This window comes from Haemorhous mexicanus, chromosome 18 (assembly GCF_027477595.1).
Source record: "Haemorhous mexicanus isolate bHaeMex1 chromosome 18, bHaeMex1.pri, whole genome shotgun sequence".
In the NCBI taxonomy this organism is placed as follows: Eukaryota; Metazoa; Chordata; class Aves; order Passeriformes; family Fringillidae; genus Haemorhous; species Haemorhous mexicanus.
The window spans coordinates 14,628,005-14,640,282 of NC_082358.1; the positions used below are offsets into that span (position 1 = coordinate 14,628,005).

The 12,278-nt window shown below is 49.0% G+C and overlaps 1 protein-coding gene across 5 annotated transcripts in view; it reads left to right on the forward strand.

The window, feature by feature from the left end:
• Positions 1-2,761: 2,761 nt before the first annotated feature.
• The window catches only part of ATP9A (ATPase phospholipid transporting 9A (putative)), a 47,834-nt gene continuing 38,317 nt past the window's right edge, over positions 2,762-12,278 (forward strand). For 2 of the 5 annotated variants that reach the window (XM_059862792.1, XM_059862793.1), the window contains exons 1-4: positions 2,762-2,918; positions 8,884-9,028; positions 9,343-9,456; positions 10,888-10,996. In XM_059862792.1, coding sequence (XP_059718775.1) covers positions 2,851-2,918; positions 8,884-9,028; positions 9,343-9,456; positions 10,888-10,996 — 436 coding nt within the window. In that variant the 5' untranslated portion in view covers positions 2,762-2,850. Of the gene's footprint in view, positions 2,919-6,113; positions 6,270-7,383; positions 7,551-8,883; positions 9,029-9,342; positions 9,457-10,887; positions 10,997-12,278 lie in introns of those variants that run through there. The other 3 variants (XM_059862795.1, XM_059862794.1, XM_059862796.1) reach the window with 3 other exon arrangements.

The following is a 12,278-nucleotide window of genomic DNA, read 5'->3' on the forward strand; positions in this document are numbered from 1 at the left end:
CATTGTTGGAGTGGGAAACTGGCACCAGGACTTGCTCCTTGAAGGAGTATGGGCAGACCCCCAAAACACAATTTACTGACCTGTTCTTTGATCAGTGGAGCTGAGAGACCTGGGTGCATTTGAGGACCAGGGGGGCCCAAAGGCCTCACGTGTGGGTGAGAAATTGGTGTCACAGGCAGAGAGCAGGGAGCAAAGCCACGGGGACAAGGAGGGGACAGAGCTCTGCACCAAGGAGCTGCAGGGGAGAAAGGCAACAGATGAGGCAGCAAGGCTTCCAAAACCAGTGGGAAAGTGTTTGTGGCAGGCAGAGACTGATGGACACAGGAATTTCTGGTTTGATTAAGATGCACCTGCAGCCAGGTGTGTCCACAGGCTGGGCTTTGCCAGCTTCCACTTGTCTGTGTGAGCCTGAACCATGGGACACTCAGTGCATAAAACACAATCCTGCTGGCAAAGCAGGTGTGCTTGTGCTGCCTGCTCAGGAAAAGGCATTAAATCATCCCAATCCACAGCCTGGTACTTTCATCCAACCTTTGTCTTCAAAATGGGGCTCTGCCTTGGACTTGCCAATAAACCATTCCTGGGTTAAATGGGATTTATGGGGTGCAGTGGTGAGAACTGTGACAGTGTCTGAGGGACTCTCCCTACAGGACAACCTCAGAGGGGCCCAGTGGCCCAGCTCTGGTTCTAAGAAAAATCACATGCTGGGATCACAGAGAGGGATATAAAACTCCTTGCTCTGCTGTTAATTTAATCATCCGGGAGAAAAAAAAAAAACCAAAACCAACATAGATAATGATTGAAAATTATGGAAAATATCTCAGCTCCTTTTAATTAGCAGTGGTGCAATATTAATTCTGGAGCTTGCAGGGCTCCTTTGTGAGCCTGAAGTTCTGTGCTTGCAAAAACAGAGCATCAAAGCAAGCCAGTGGCATCAGAAAAAAACAAAATCAGTTTTATTTCACTTGATTTAACAATCCTAACTTCTCAGACTGAGGCTGGAGGTTTTCCCTTGGGCATTCCTTCTCAACAGGAGAATGAAAATCAAAGGCTTGGAAACCAGGAGAGCTCAGACCTGCTGTGAGTGCTGCTGAGATCACAAGTGAATCCTTCCAGCAAAGCAAATGTTATGCCAGAAATATGTCAAGGAGTGGGTTTAGTCCATTGCGTTACAGCCTGGTCTAGACCCTCCAGAGTGATTTCCTAACTAAAAACCAAAATTGTCTCAACAGAAGGCAGAAAATCAGAGAGCCCATAAGGGAGGCCTTGAGAGTTTTTCTGGCTCCTCAGATGCTGTGTGAGGCTGCAGGGCATCCCTTTGCTCCTCCTTTAGGATTTCTGGGACTGAGTCACCTTGCAGCACTCAGTGGTTCCTTCTCCCACGTTCTTGGGTGTCGGAGAGGGAAAGGAATGACACGGAGGAGCTTCAGCTGCTGCATGTAAAGGAGAGAAGTCCTAAAGTTCTGTCTGATCACAAAGGTGTCAAGGGCATAAAAGAATGCTGGGTGTTTTCAAATCCAGTGCCACTTTCACATCAAAGCAAATGAAAAATGGCATTTGATAAGTTTTATTTTAATTGAGGCTGGAGGCTCAGAGTGGCATTCCAGCCTGTACAGCATTGGGCAGTGGGTTTGTGGCAATGGTGTGACAAGGTCCTGTTTAGGTTCTTCAGTTGCTCCTTTTATGAAATTATCATTTGCAGTGAAATCTAGTATCCTATCCTTTCATACAAAAAAAAAAAAAATCAGATGAAGAATATGAGAAAAAATAGAGCAAATATGATTCATGAGCCAAAGTGTTTGTGGGAGAAGGGATTTCTGTTTCTACTTCAGTGGGAAATAAGAAATTAAAACATGGTATTACTTAATTGAAATACAGCCTAAAAATCAATCCTACAAACAATTTTTGCAACAAGACAGCCCAAGTTAGGAGGGCATTGGAAATATCTGTCTAAACAGTCTCAGTTCTGGTGCCTGAAACTGGTGTAACTCTTCATTGTCTTGCTGAAATGTCCTCATTGCAAAATGCCAGGATGACTCTGCTTCAACTGTAAGGGAGAACACTAAATGACAGCTGCAGTTTTTGTGCTGCTGTAATCCATAGTGTAACGAGATGCTTGAAATCAGAAACACAAGTGCTGGAGCAATTTGTGCCTAAATTTGCAGAGGACATCTGAACTCGGATCCAGAAACGGGCGTTGAGAGGAGGGGGTGAAGGTCACCGAGCAAGCAGAGTGCGAGCAGCAGCAGAGACCCCTGTGCTGCGGTGGGGTGCGTGAGAGGAGGGGAGCTGAGCCCGAGGGTGCGTGAGAGGAGGGGAGCTGAGCCCGCAGCTGCGGGAGGCAGAGCACACGCGGGGTGAGCTGCGGGCCTTGGGCCGGCCAGGAGCGCTCAGCGCAGAGCTGCTGAGGCTGGGAGAGAACGGGAAACGAGCGCGGGGCGCCGGGGAAAGGGCACGACGGGGTGAAGGGCAGAGCAGGTGACGGACGGGGACGGGGCAGGGCATGGCTGGGCGGGGCAGATCAGGGTCTGGCAGATCAGGGCGGGGCTGCCCTGCCCGGTACGGGGTGGAGCGGACCCGACCCTACCCGACCCCAGCGGGCCCCGCGGAGCCGCCAGGTGCCGGCGCTCGGGGCCGGGCCGGCGGAGCATCCCCGGCCGCGCGGTGCGGCACTGCCCGGAGCGGCGGGGCGCGGCGGGGCGGAGTCGGCGGGCGGGGCGGGAGCGGCACCTGCGTGCTGGGAGCCGGCGGCGCCGGGCCGGCCCCTCGGCGGTGCCGCCAGACGGCGGCGGCCGGGCTGGGCGCTGCCGGCAGCCGGAGCATCCCCCGCTCCGCCCCGCAGCCGCGGCCATGACCGACAACATCCCGCTGCAGCCGGTCCGGCAGAAGAAGCGCATGGACAGCAAACACCGCGGCGGGTGAGGGGCGGCGGCGGCGGCGGCGCGACCACCGGGGCGGCGGCGGGGCCGCGCTCGGGATGCGCGGGACGGGGGCGGTGGCGGCGGCCCGAGCCCGGGGGGGAGGAGGAGAGGAGGAGGAGGAGGATGAGGGGGAGGCAGGCGGGCGCTGACAGGTTGCTCCTGACGCCATTGCCGCGGCACGCCCGGCGCACGGCAGGATGCAGGCGGGCTGCGGGAGCGGGGACAGCCCCGGCGGGGAGCGGCTCGGCCCGGCCCGGCCTTCAGCGCCGGAGCCGCGGGCACAGCGGGGCAGCAGCGCCCGGAGGAGCCGGGCCGGGCGGGGGCCGTGTCACCGCGGCCGTGTCACCGCCGCCGCACCCGCCCGGCCCGGCCCGGCTCGGCTCCTGCTTGTCATCGTCCATCCCCTCTGTGGCGCACGGCCGGGGCTGGAGAATCCCCCGGCCTCGGCTGGGAGGAGCGCAGGACCATCGGTGGTGCGTGTAACAAAGGCCCGGCTCCCATTAACTGTATCAGCTCGGCATTACAATATCCTTGTGGCGATGTTGCCGTAAGCCCGAGTGTGCGATGCGTCCCTGAAGGAGACGTAGGGACATGTTTATATCGGTATTCCCATGCAGGAAGTTAAATAAGGAAAATGGTTTTCCAATAGTCTTCCATTACGAAATCGCACCGCTGTGCAGGCAGGTTGGTTTGCACACAGCAGGGTGTACGTGGTATCCAAATCACCTGGCTGTCAATTATCACAGCATTTCATTCGTCCCTGGAGAATTTGGGTTTTTTTAAATGTGGCGAGTGATGTTAGCAAAATAAACCAAAATATTGAAAGAAATCTTCACTGTTAGAGCAAGGGGAAATATACACGTTTGCCTTGTTTATGTTTTTGGTTGGTAGTTTGTGTCGAGTCCTGTAACTGACATTGCTGGACACAGTTTATTCAGCATTAGATGTATTCCTTGTTGCCAGGTTGTTGGTGGTGCTGTAGCAGTACCCAGAGCAGGGAGGTGTGTGTGATGCAGCAGCAATCCCCTGTGCCTGTGTCACATGCACCGCTGAGCAAGTGCCACAAGGTGCAGCCACCGTGGCCTTGCCTTTGGTGATGTGATTGAAGGGAATGGGGAGAGGTGAGGGCCTGGGAAATTTCTCAAAGCTGCTCCAATGGATTCTTTCCTGGAGTTCTGTAATCTCCAGCAGGAGCCTCCTGGGTGTTCGTTGTGGTTAGTGCTGCCTAGCAGAACCTGCCCTCAGCTCACCCGAGCTATGGGTCATTGCCTGTGGATTCTGCCTGATTAGCAGCCACTGAGAGGCTTTTCAGTGGTGGCAAAAAATTCCAGCAGCACGGGAAGGAAGCTTGCCTAGGGCTTGTACTCAATAGCAGTTGAAATAAATTGGATTTGGGGTTTCTGTTTGGTGCAGTAATTGTTTGGGGGTGGGATTTGTCATACATGAGGAACCCTTGTTTTAGTGATGTGATGTCTTGGTATTCCATCAAGTGATGGATAGCAAAGCATTGAAGTAAGGCCAATCCAAACCAGTGTTAGAAACCATAGAATAAATCATCCAGCAAGTCGAGGGGTCCCTGGTGTTGCAGCCAGAATAGAGTCCTGGGAATCCTAAGCCATAATCAAGGCCTTCTTTCTTCTGTTCCCTCTGAGGAAAACACTAAAGCCATCCAGTCTATGTTCCTGGACACATATGAAACCCAGGATGGGCAAGTGTTGAGGGGCTTCACTTTAGCATAGCCCCAGCTGGTTTCTGCTCTGGGGGTCCCCCAGCAGTGGGGGTGAGTTTTCAGACAGATTTTTGTTGGTGTGGTCTTCTGCAGTGTGGAGCAGATTTCTGGTCGTGAACGTCTCTATAGAAATCTTGGTTTTGCTAAGAAAAAGCAAGAAATGGCTAATTCACCTGTAGGGCAGGTGCCATCCAGCAAGGCTTTCATTACCCTCAGCTTCTAGCATGCTTTGAAAGGAAGCCAGGGAGGAGCTGGCTCAGGAACCTTGCAGAGATGAGTGATGGCTCAGACAGTTCAGGTCTGTGTTGGAGAGAAGCCACGAGCTTAAAGAACTGAGTGGGAGAGTGGGGATCTGTTCCTGAGCACAGCTTCAGTGGGGCTCTTCTTGCTGCAGCCAAGGGCTGAGCTCTGAATTCCCATGCAGTGCCTTGGATTCAGCCCTGTTCATCCCGAGGCTTTGCAGCACTCTGAAAGCCCTGTGAGCACTGTGCCAGTGAGGAGAGAGGGATGGCAGGAGCTGCAGCAGCCCTGGTGGGATGGGAGTGAGCCTGAGCTGCCCAGGGCCCAGTCCTGCCAGGGAGGAGCTGCAGATTCCTGGAGCACCCCGTGTGCTCTGCTCAGCACATGACACAAGTTGTCCCCTAAATAGCTCGTGGTGTCAGTCCTCAGTCCTGCAAGGCTCCTTTTAAAGCAGCAAACTGCTGTGCTCATGCAGCTGCTGCCGTGGAAAAGGCCTGGCTCCAGAGCTGCAGGGGAAGGAGAGGGAAGGAGGAGCTTTACAGGAACACTTGCTGAGGCTGTGCCATTGTGCTGCCTGTGTACTCTGGCTCTGTTTAAAGTGGCAAATTCCATTTCAGAGTCAACAGAGAGGGACGGCAGCTCCTGCCCTGGGAGAGCCTGTGTGGGTGTGCCTTGGCACGTGCAGCCTGGGGCTGAGCTGCCTTCCCACAGCCAGGGAACTGCAGGAATTGCAGCTCTCCTGGCTCCTTCCAGAGCCATGCCAGCTGCGTGGCCTGAAGAGGGAATGTTCCAGAATGTTCCGTGTGCCATGTCTCATGTGCAGGTCCATAAAAGGGTGAGGTGGTCATGCATGGCTCTGGTTTTCTTTAGCCATGGACAGTTTGTCCCCTGCTTTTGGAATGATGTCACGTGGGGGTTGGTTTGGGTGTTAGAGGTGCCAAGCACAGCCCATGAGGGTCACAGAAACAAAATCTGAGAAATGGGCTCGGTTTAGGAGTGACTAAATATATCAATGAACTTCAGCACTAATTTGACAAATGCCACTTCAGAACACATTTGGCTGTAGGTTTGCACACCTACAAACATGGCACTTTTTTCCCATTGGGTTTGTTTTACATGGGAATATCTTTCATTTGATCTTCAAATACTTCTCTGTCAAACATTTATAAATAAAACCTGCTTCTTGCTAGTGGCTGTTCACCTGGCAACTGGCAGTCACTCTGCTTGTTCCTGCCTCTTACATCACCACTGGGAGCGTGTTTTTGTGAGCAAATATAATCCCGGGTGAAGTGCAGAGCAGACCTGTTCTTCAGTTCCTCCTGTTCATCTGGATCCCTCTGCAGACTAAGGGCAGCTTCACTTACAGGACTGAGCTTGAGGTACAGTTTGCATCCTGAGAGATTCTTTTCAGTGGTTGTGACTCTATTTGAGGATTTGTGAGTTTGTTTCCCATCGATTTTTTTGCCAAGTTATGATTTAAAATGTGAATTGCACAGTTCTGTAGAAGCTGCCCCATATAAGCTGTGCTCATGTATTTTTCGTAGTCTTTCTGCAAGGTGATGATTTTGAAAGTCCATTACTTACCCTCACTTGCTAGTTTTCTATACTTCAGGGTTATTGCAGGAGTGTTCTTCAGTCCTTCAGTTGCAAAATGGAGAAGGAGAAATGTTTAGGAAAGTGTTCCCAAACTTTTACAGAAAACTGTTTACATTTCTGTAACATTGTGATTCCTCTCCTTGGAAAGTGCACCTTCATTTTATCAGCGTTTCTCAGCAGCAAGGTAAACTCACAGCTGTTTTTCTAGACAATCTTTCTAGGATGCAGTCTTTGGTTTTCATGATGGAAAACGTTTTATTATTCCTACTAATGCAAATAATTCTCTGCCAGAAACTTCCTCCTGTGCCACTGCCTTTGCTCTGAGCAGAGAATTTTACAGTAATGAAGCAGCCCCTTCCTTCATCGTCTGCATCTCTAAGCTTGTGACTTAAAAATAGGGGTGGTAGCCAGAGAAACAGCAGATCACAGAACTACACAGTGCCTGCAACACTCTTGCAGGGAGGAATAAATAAAGTAACTGGGAAAAGCTGACAGCTCCAGTCAAAAGAATTTTTTATTTAATGGGCACCAAAGCTAATCTGAAAACACATTTGTATGTGCTCAGAAAATACATTTGTATGTGCTCAGAGTACTTGGTTTCTGGTGCCCATATGAATAGATTTTTCTTTTATTTACATTAAGATTATTCAGTTTCCAGAGGAGAAAGGGAAAAGGAGAACTAATAATCTTATTGATTCTTCCCCAGTGAAGTTTAAGACATCACTGAAAAGTCTAAAAATAATTAAAAATTAAGGCAATTGGCTACGTTTGGGAGGAGTGATAAACATCTGCCTGGAAGAATGAGCTCATGGTTCTGTGCTTGAGAAATTGCTCTGTTCTAACCAAAACTTCACTTTTAACTTATTTCAGCAGTTCATGGGCTGGCCCTGGAGCAGTCACTGTGAGATGACATTCCTGCTCCAGCAGGGTTGGGTGGTGAATTGCTCGTGCCCAGCCAGCACAGCACAGGAGGGGAAAACCCAGTCACAGAGTGCTGAGGGTTAAATACCAGTGCTGGGCTTGAGTGGATGCCTTCAGAACAGAAATCCTGGAATGGTTTTGGGGTAAGAGTCAGGATTTGCTGTCAGGATTTTCCTGCCTAGCACAGGAGCTCCTGGCTGAGGCTGCAGCCCTGGGCTGTGATGTAATGGGATTCCTGAGAGCTGAGGAACCTCCCCAGTTCCAGTGTTGCAACCTGGGGCTCCCAGTGCTGGTTGTAGTATTGTGTAGTATTTTATTTAAAAATTAAATATTTTACAGAAACCTTGTGCTGTAAGGCTGTGGAGGAGACTCCCAGCAGAAATTCTGGCTATTCTTTCCTTGGGCTTCCATGCTCCTGATATTTGCCTTCCAAACTTGCTAGGCAGGAAGTTTTTCTTTTGTTTGTTTAATTAGGTTTTCAGTTTGCTTTCTCTGTAATTCAGGAACTTGCAAAAACTGACTCCAGCCAGGCAGTGATTTCACAAACCTGTTATTTTTACTCAGCAGATTCTCCCGTGCCCTTTTTGCTTATTCTGGGAGCTGCATTATTTTTAGGTTGTTTCTCAAGCCCTGGAGTAGCACAGCGTTTGTAGATTACCATTCTTACAGCAACAAGTGTGTTTGTGGGGGAAATGCTGCTAGGGGTCAGCCGATTGTAAATATTATGATATAGGTGTGGGGCTATTTTGCTGTTGAGTACAATCCCTGTAAGAGGCCCAGCCTCAAAAATAAACAAAGGTAAATGGTTTCAGATGTCTGATTGCAAGGACTGCCTGATTTTTCCTAACTGGAAAGCACACTGTGATGAAATAGGCTGTGTGGACAGCAGATTTGCTCCCTTGGGTAAAGGTTCTTTTTGGAGCCTTTTCTCCTCTGTGAAGGAAGGAAAACCACTTTTTTCTCCCTTTTTTTCTGTAGAGCATGTCTATATTCTGTTGGAATCCAAATACCACAACTTCCAGCAGTTTCTATTCAAATATATTTGGGATGCAAGTGGCTATTTGTCTGAGGTCTTCACATGCAAACGTAAAAGCAAACTGCAATTGAAAGGTGTCCAGCTCATGAAATACATTTCTTTAGTAGAGCTTCTGACTTTGAGTGTTTAACACCAATTTTGCTATTTGTCTGGTCTTGGTAACCAGCTGCCTTTCAGTGTGGATTTCATACATAACTGAGGGGGGAAAGAATCTGCTTGTTAGCTTTTTAACAAGCAAAAATGGTTTGTAGAGGTGACAAAAATTGAGAGTTTCAGGCAAGCATAACTTTCTGAAGTGGTTATATTGAGGGTAGTTGTATTAATTATGGTTGTATGGCACTACCTAGGGAGCAGCTGAGGCAGGGGCTGCAGGGTGTGTGTGTGACACCCAGAGGTGTGTTAGAAATGAGCTCATTAATTAATGAATGCTCCCTCTGCAGGTGCTGTGAGTGCCTGAGGTGCTGTGGGAGGAGGGAGCCGAGGCCTCGGAGTGTGTGGCTTGGGCACCCAGAGAAGAGAGACCAGAGGTATCCTCGCAATGTCATCAACAACCAGAAGTACAACTTTTTTACCTTTCTCCCTGGGGTAAGCATGACTAAAGTTGCTTTTCATTGTCCCACTCCACTGCTTTCCCCATTTTTCAGTGGTTTTACAGTAGATAAGTGCAGAATCTTCAGCTGGAGAAAATGATGGGGATGTTTTTGGTGGAGTTGATGCCAAGGCTGCCTCGGGGCAGCAGCAAACCAGACACAGAAGTGTCCTGAGTGTCCAGGACTGCTTTAAAACTGCCCCAAGTCAGCATTTAGTCACTAGGAAAGCATGCAGAAATGTTTCTGGTGGTTACTTCAACATGCATAACATCCTCCCTCCTCTTTTTGTCTTCTTTTTTTTTTTTTTAGGTATTGTTTAACCAGTTCAAATACTTCTTCAACCTTTATTTCTTGCTCTTGGCCTGCTCTCAGTTCGTGGTTGAGATGAGGCTTGGTGCACTTTACACATACTGGGTTCCTCTGGTAGGTCCTTCAAAGTTTATTTCTCCAAGAAAGTTTTGGTGTTTGACAAAATTTCTTGTGCTGCCTTTTCTGTGAGGTGTAAGTTTGCACCTTCAGTCCTGTTTTGAACTTGCTTCCTGAGGCCTGTGCTGTGCATGTTGTAGGTTTAGTTTTCAGTGCAGTGAGATCCCTGGCAAAAGCCAGAAAGAAGTGAAGGGGCAGCTTTGGGACACTGCTGTTAAAATTCTATTTGTTTTAAAGCCTGGATCTCCATGAATTCTCCATGACTGACACGTGAGATGACACAGTCAGCTGGAACATGTGGGAATAGTTTGGGGTGATTATTTGAAGGCTCTTCAAACAACTGAAACCTAAGCTGAAAATAGCTGATGCTTTTTTAGTTTTATTTTGGAAAGCAGGTAGGAATTGCTAGGTAAATGAATGAATGCATTTCATTGCTATATTAATGAATTAGATCACACATTTATAAATGTGTAAGTACCAGAAACCTGCCATTTCTAACATCACCTTGCTCCCTTCCTAAAGCTCCTTATTGACAGAGGTAATCAGTACCTGGTTGCAGCTTTCAACACAAGTTGTAAAAAGTTCATTTTCTGTGGTGCATGAGGAGTGCTTTAACTATTTAGTCTGAGCTAATAGTCTCTGGTAGAAACATGGCTTAGTGATACCAAGCCCATAAAGAGTTGGCTGGCATTAATTAATTATTTTTTATACAGTGAGGGGTGTGATGCAGGCATTGCCTCATGGCAAGAGGAAATGAAATGACAGCTCAGAAGAGTAGGACTTGAAGCCCTAATCAGGCAAACGTGTAATTATACCATGAGCAGAGCACATAAATATCTTTAGAGTGTTATTTGTGTAGGTGGAGTGTCTGTGTACATGCACATGAAGGCACATGCATCCTCTGTTTATCTGAATATGTAAAAAGGGCCTTATACAGATTTCTGTATACATTTCTATGCAAAGAAATCTCCCAGCTGAGTTGTGCTGACTTCAGTGGCTCTGAGGTGCCGAGCACTGAGATTTGGGGGGTCTGCCTTACCCTGGACTTCTCACTCTTGCTTACTCAGCTGTGGGGAGAAATGAGATCTGGTACTTACATTCTTCATGTAAACTCCACAAAGGTTTTCTTGGGGTTAAACTTTACAAAGACTTGCTTGGGGGATTACCTTTACAAAGATGTGCTTGGGGAGAGCACCCTGGTAAAACTGGGAAGTTTCTTAAGCAGCAAGTGTGGTTTTAAGCAGCTGGTGTGTGTTTGGTACTGGGGATTGCACAGCAGCACATCTCTGTGCCCCGATTCAGGGGGATCAGCTGGAAAAAGGAAAAGCAGATTGCTACGTTGGCACTGATAAATATGGCTGTTGTTAGAGGCAGCTGTGATTTCTCCCCTGACCCTTTGCTCCCTCTGTTTCCCCGTGCTGCTGGCAGGGGTTTGTGCTGGCTGTCACCGTGATCCGCGAGGCGGCCGAGGAGCTGCGCTGCTACATGAGGGACAAGGAGGTGAACTCGCAGATCTACAGCAAGCTCACAGCCAGAGGTCAGCCCCAGGCTGGGGAATGCAGCCCTGCTGACAGCCAGAGCCAGAGTTCAGGCGCTGGGAGGGGGCTCTGGGCTCCCAGGCACGTGGCTTTGTGGCCGTGGAGCCCTGGCATGCGGGGGCTGCTCCTGGGTGGCTCCTCAGCAGGCTCTGGTGGAGGTTGGGGTTTGCTGAGGGATTCATGGGATGGTCTGGGTGGGAAGGGACCCTGAAAATCACCCAGTGCCACCCCATCCGTGGGCAGGGACACCTCCACTGTCCCAGGTGCTCCCAGCCCTGTCCAGCCTGGCCTTGGGCCCTGCCAGGGATGCAGGGGCAGCCACAGCTGCTCTGGGCACCTGTGCCAGGGCCTGCCCACCCTGCAGAGCCTGAAAAGACCCTAAAAGGTCTCTGAGGTGTGTGTTTGTCAGCAGCAAGTGCTGTAGTTCCCGAGGACTGGCTGGGTCAGCTCCTGCATTTTCCATGTCCATCCCTGTGAGTCCCTCTCCAGCCCTGAGGAGTTTGGAGCCCCCGTTTGTGAGCGAGCCCAGGCTGGGCTCAGCTGAGCCTGACCCTCTCTGGCCATTGTTTCCAGCTGTGCTGTACCTAACAAAGACATTTAAATTCTCATTGGAACAATCCAGTGCTGCCTCACTATGGAGTTACTCCTAATACCATGACAAAGATGGTGAGGCCAGGGTTGTGTTTCAAAAAGGCAATGAACTGAATTTGAGCAAGTTTTGGTTCTTTTCCGTTTCCAATTTCTTAGATATAAAAGTTTATACCCCTGAATTAAGATGCAGTGATGTAGGTGTAGTAAAAAAATGCTGCACTTGTAGGAATAAGGCTGCTTTTCAAATATAATTGCTTAAGGCTGGATATATTTCACATGCCGGGAGTTATGAGGCAACTCCAAACTGGGGAGTTTGAGTTTCTGAATATTAAATCCCCTTTTAATAACATGTTCTTAGTACAACACTTAAAATGCTTGGCAACCAACAAAAGCCTCATCCAAGAGGGGTGTACTACATCTATTTAAAGAAATAAAAGAGTTGCCTTCTGGATTCTATTCAGTGATCTATAAGGGGCCTGACCTTTCCTTTAGTTCTTTTCATATTGCTATTACGTTTCCCATGAATGATTTCCCTGCCCCCAGTCCTTTAACTTTTCTAATTTTTGTGAAAGAAACCAAAGAGGATTGGCAGCTGGGCGCTAGCTGAAAATCTCAAGCCACTGTATTTAACATGAATTTTGTGCAGAAACAGGAATGAGACTGTAGTATAGTTTTGAGTAGAAAAAAAAA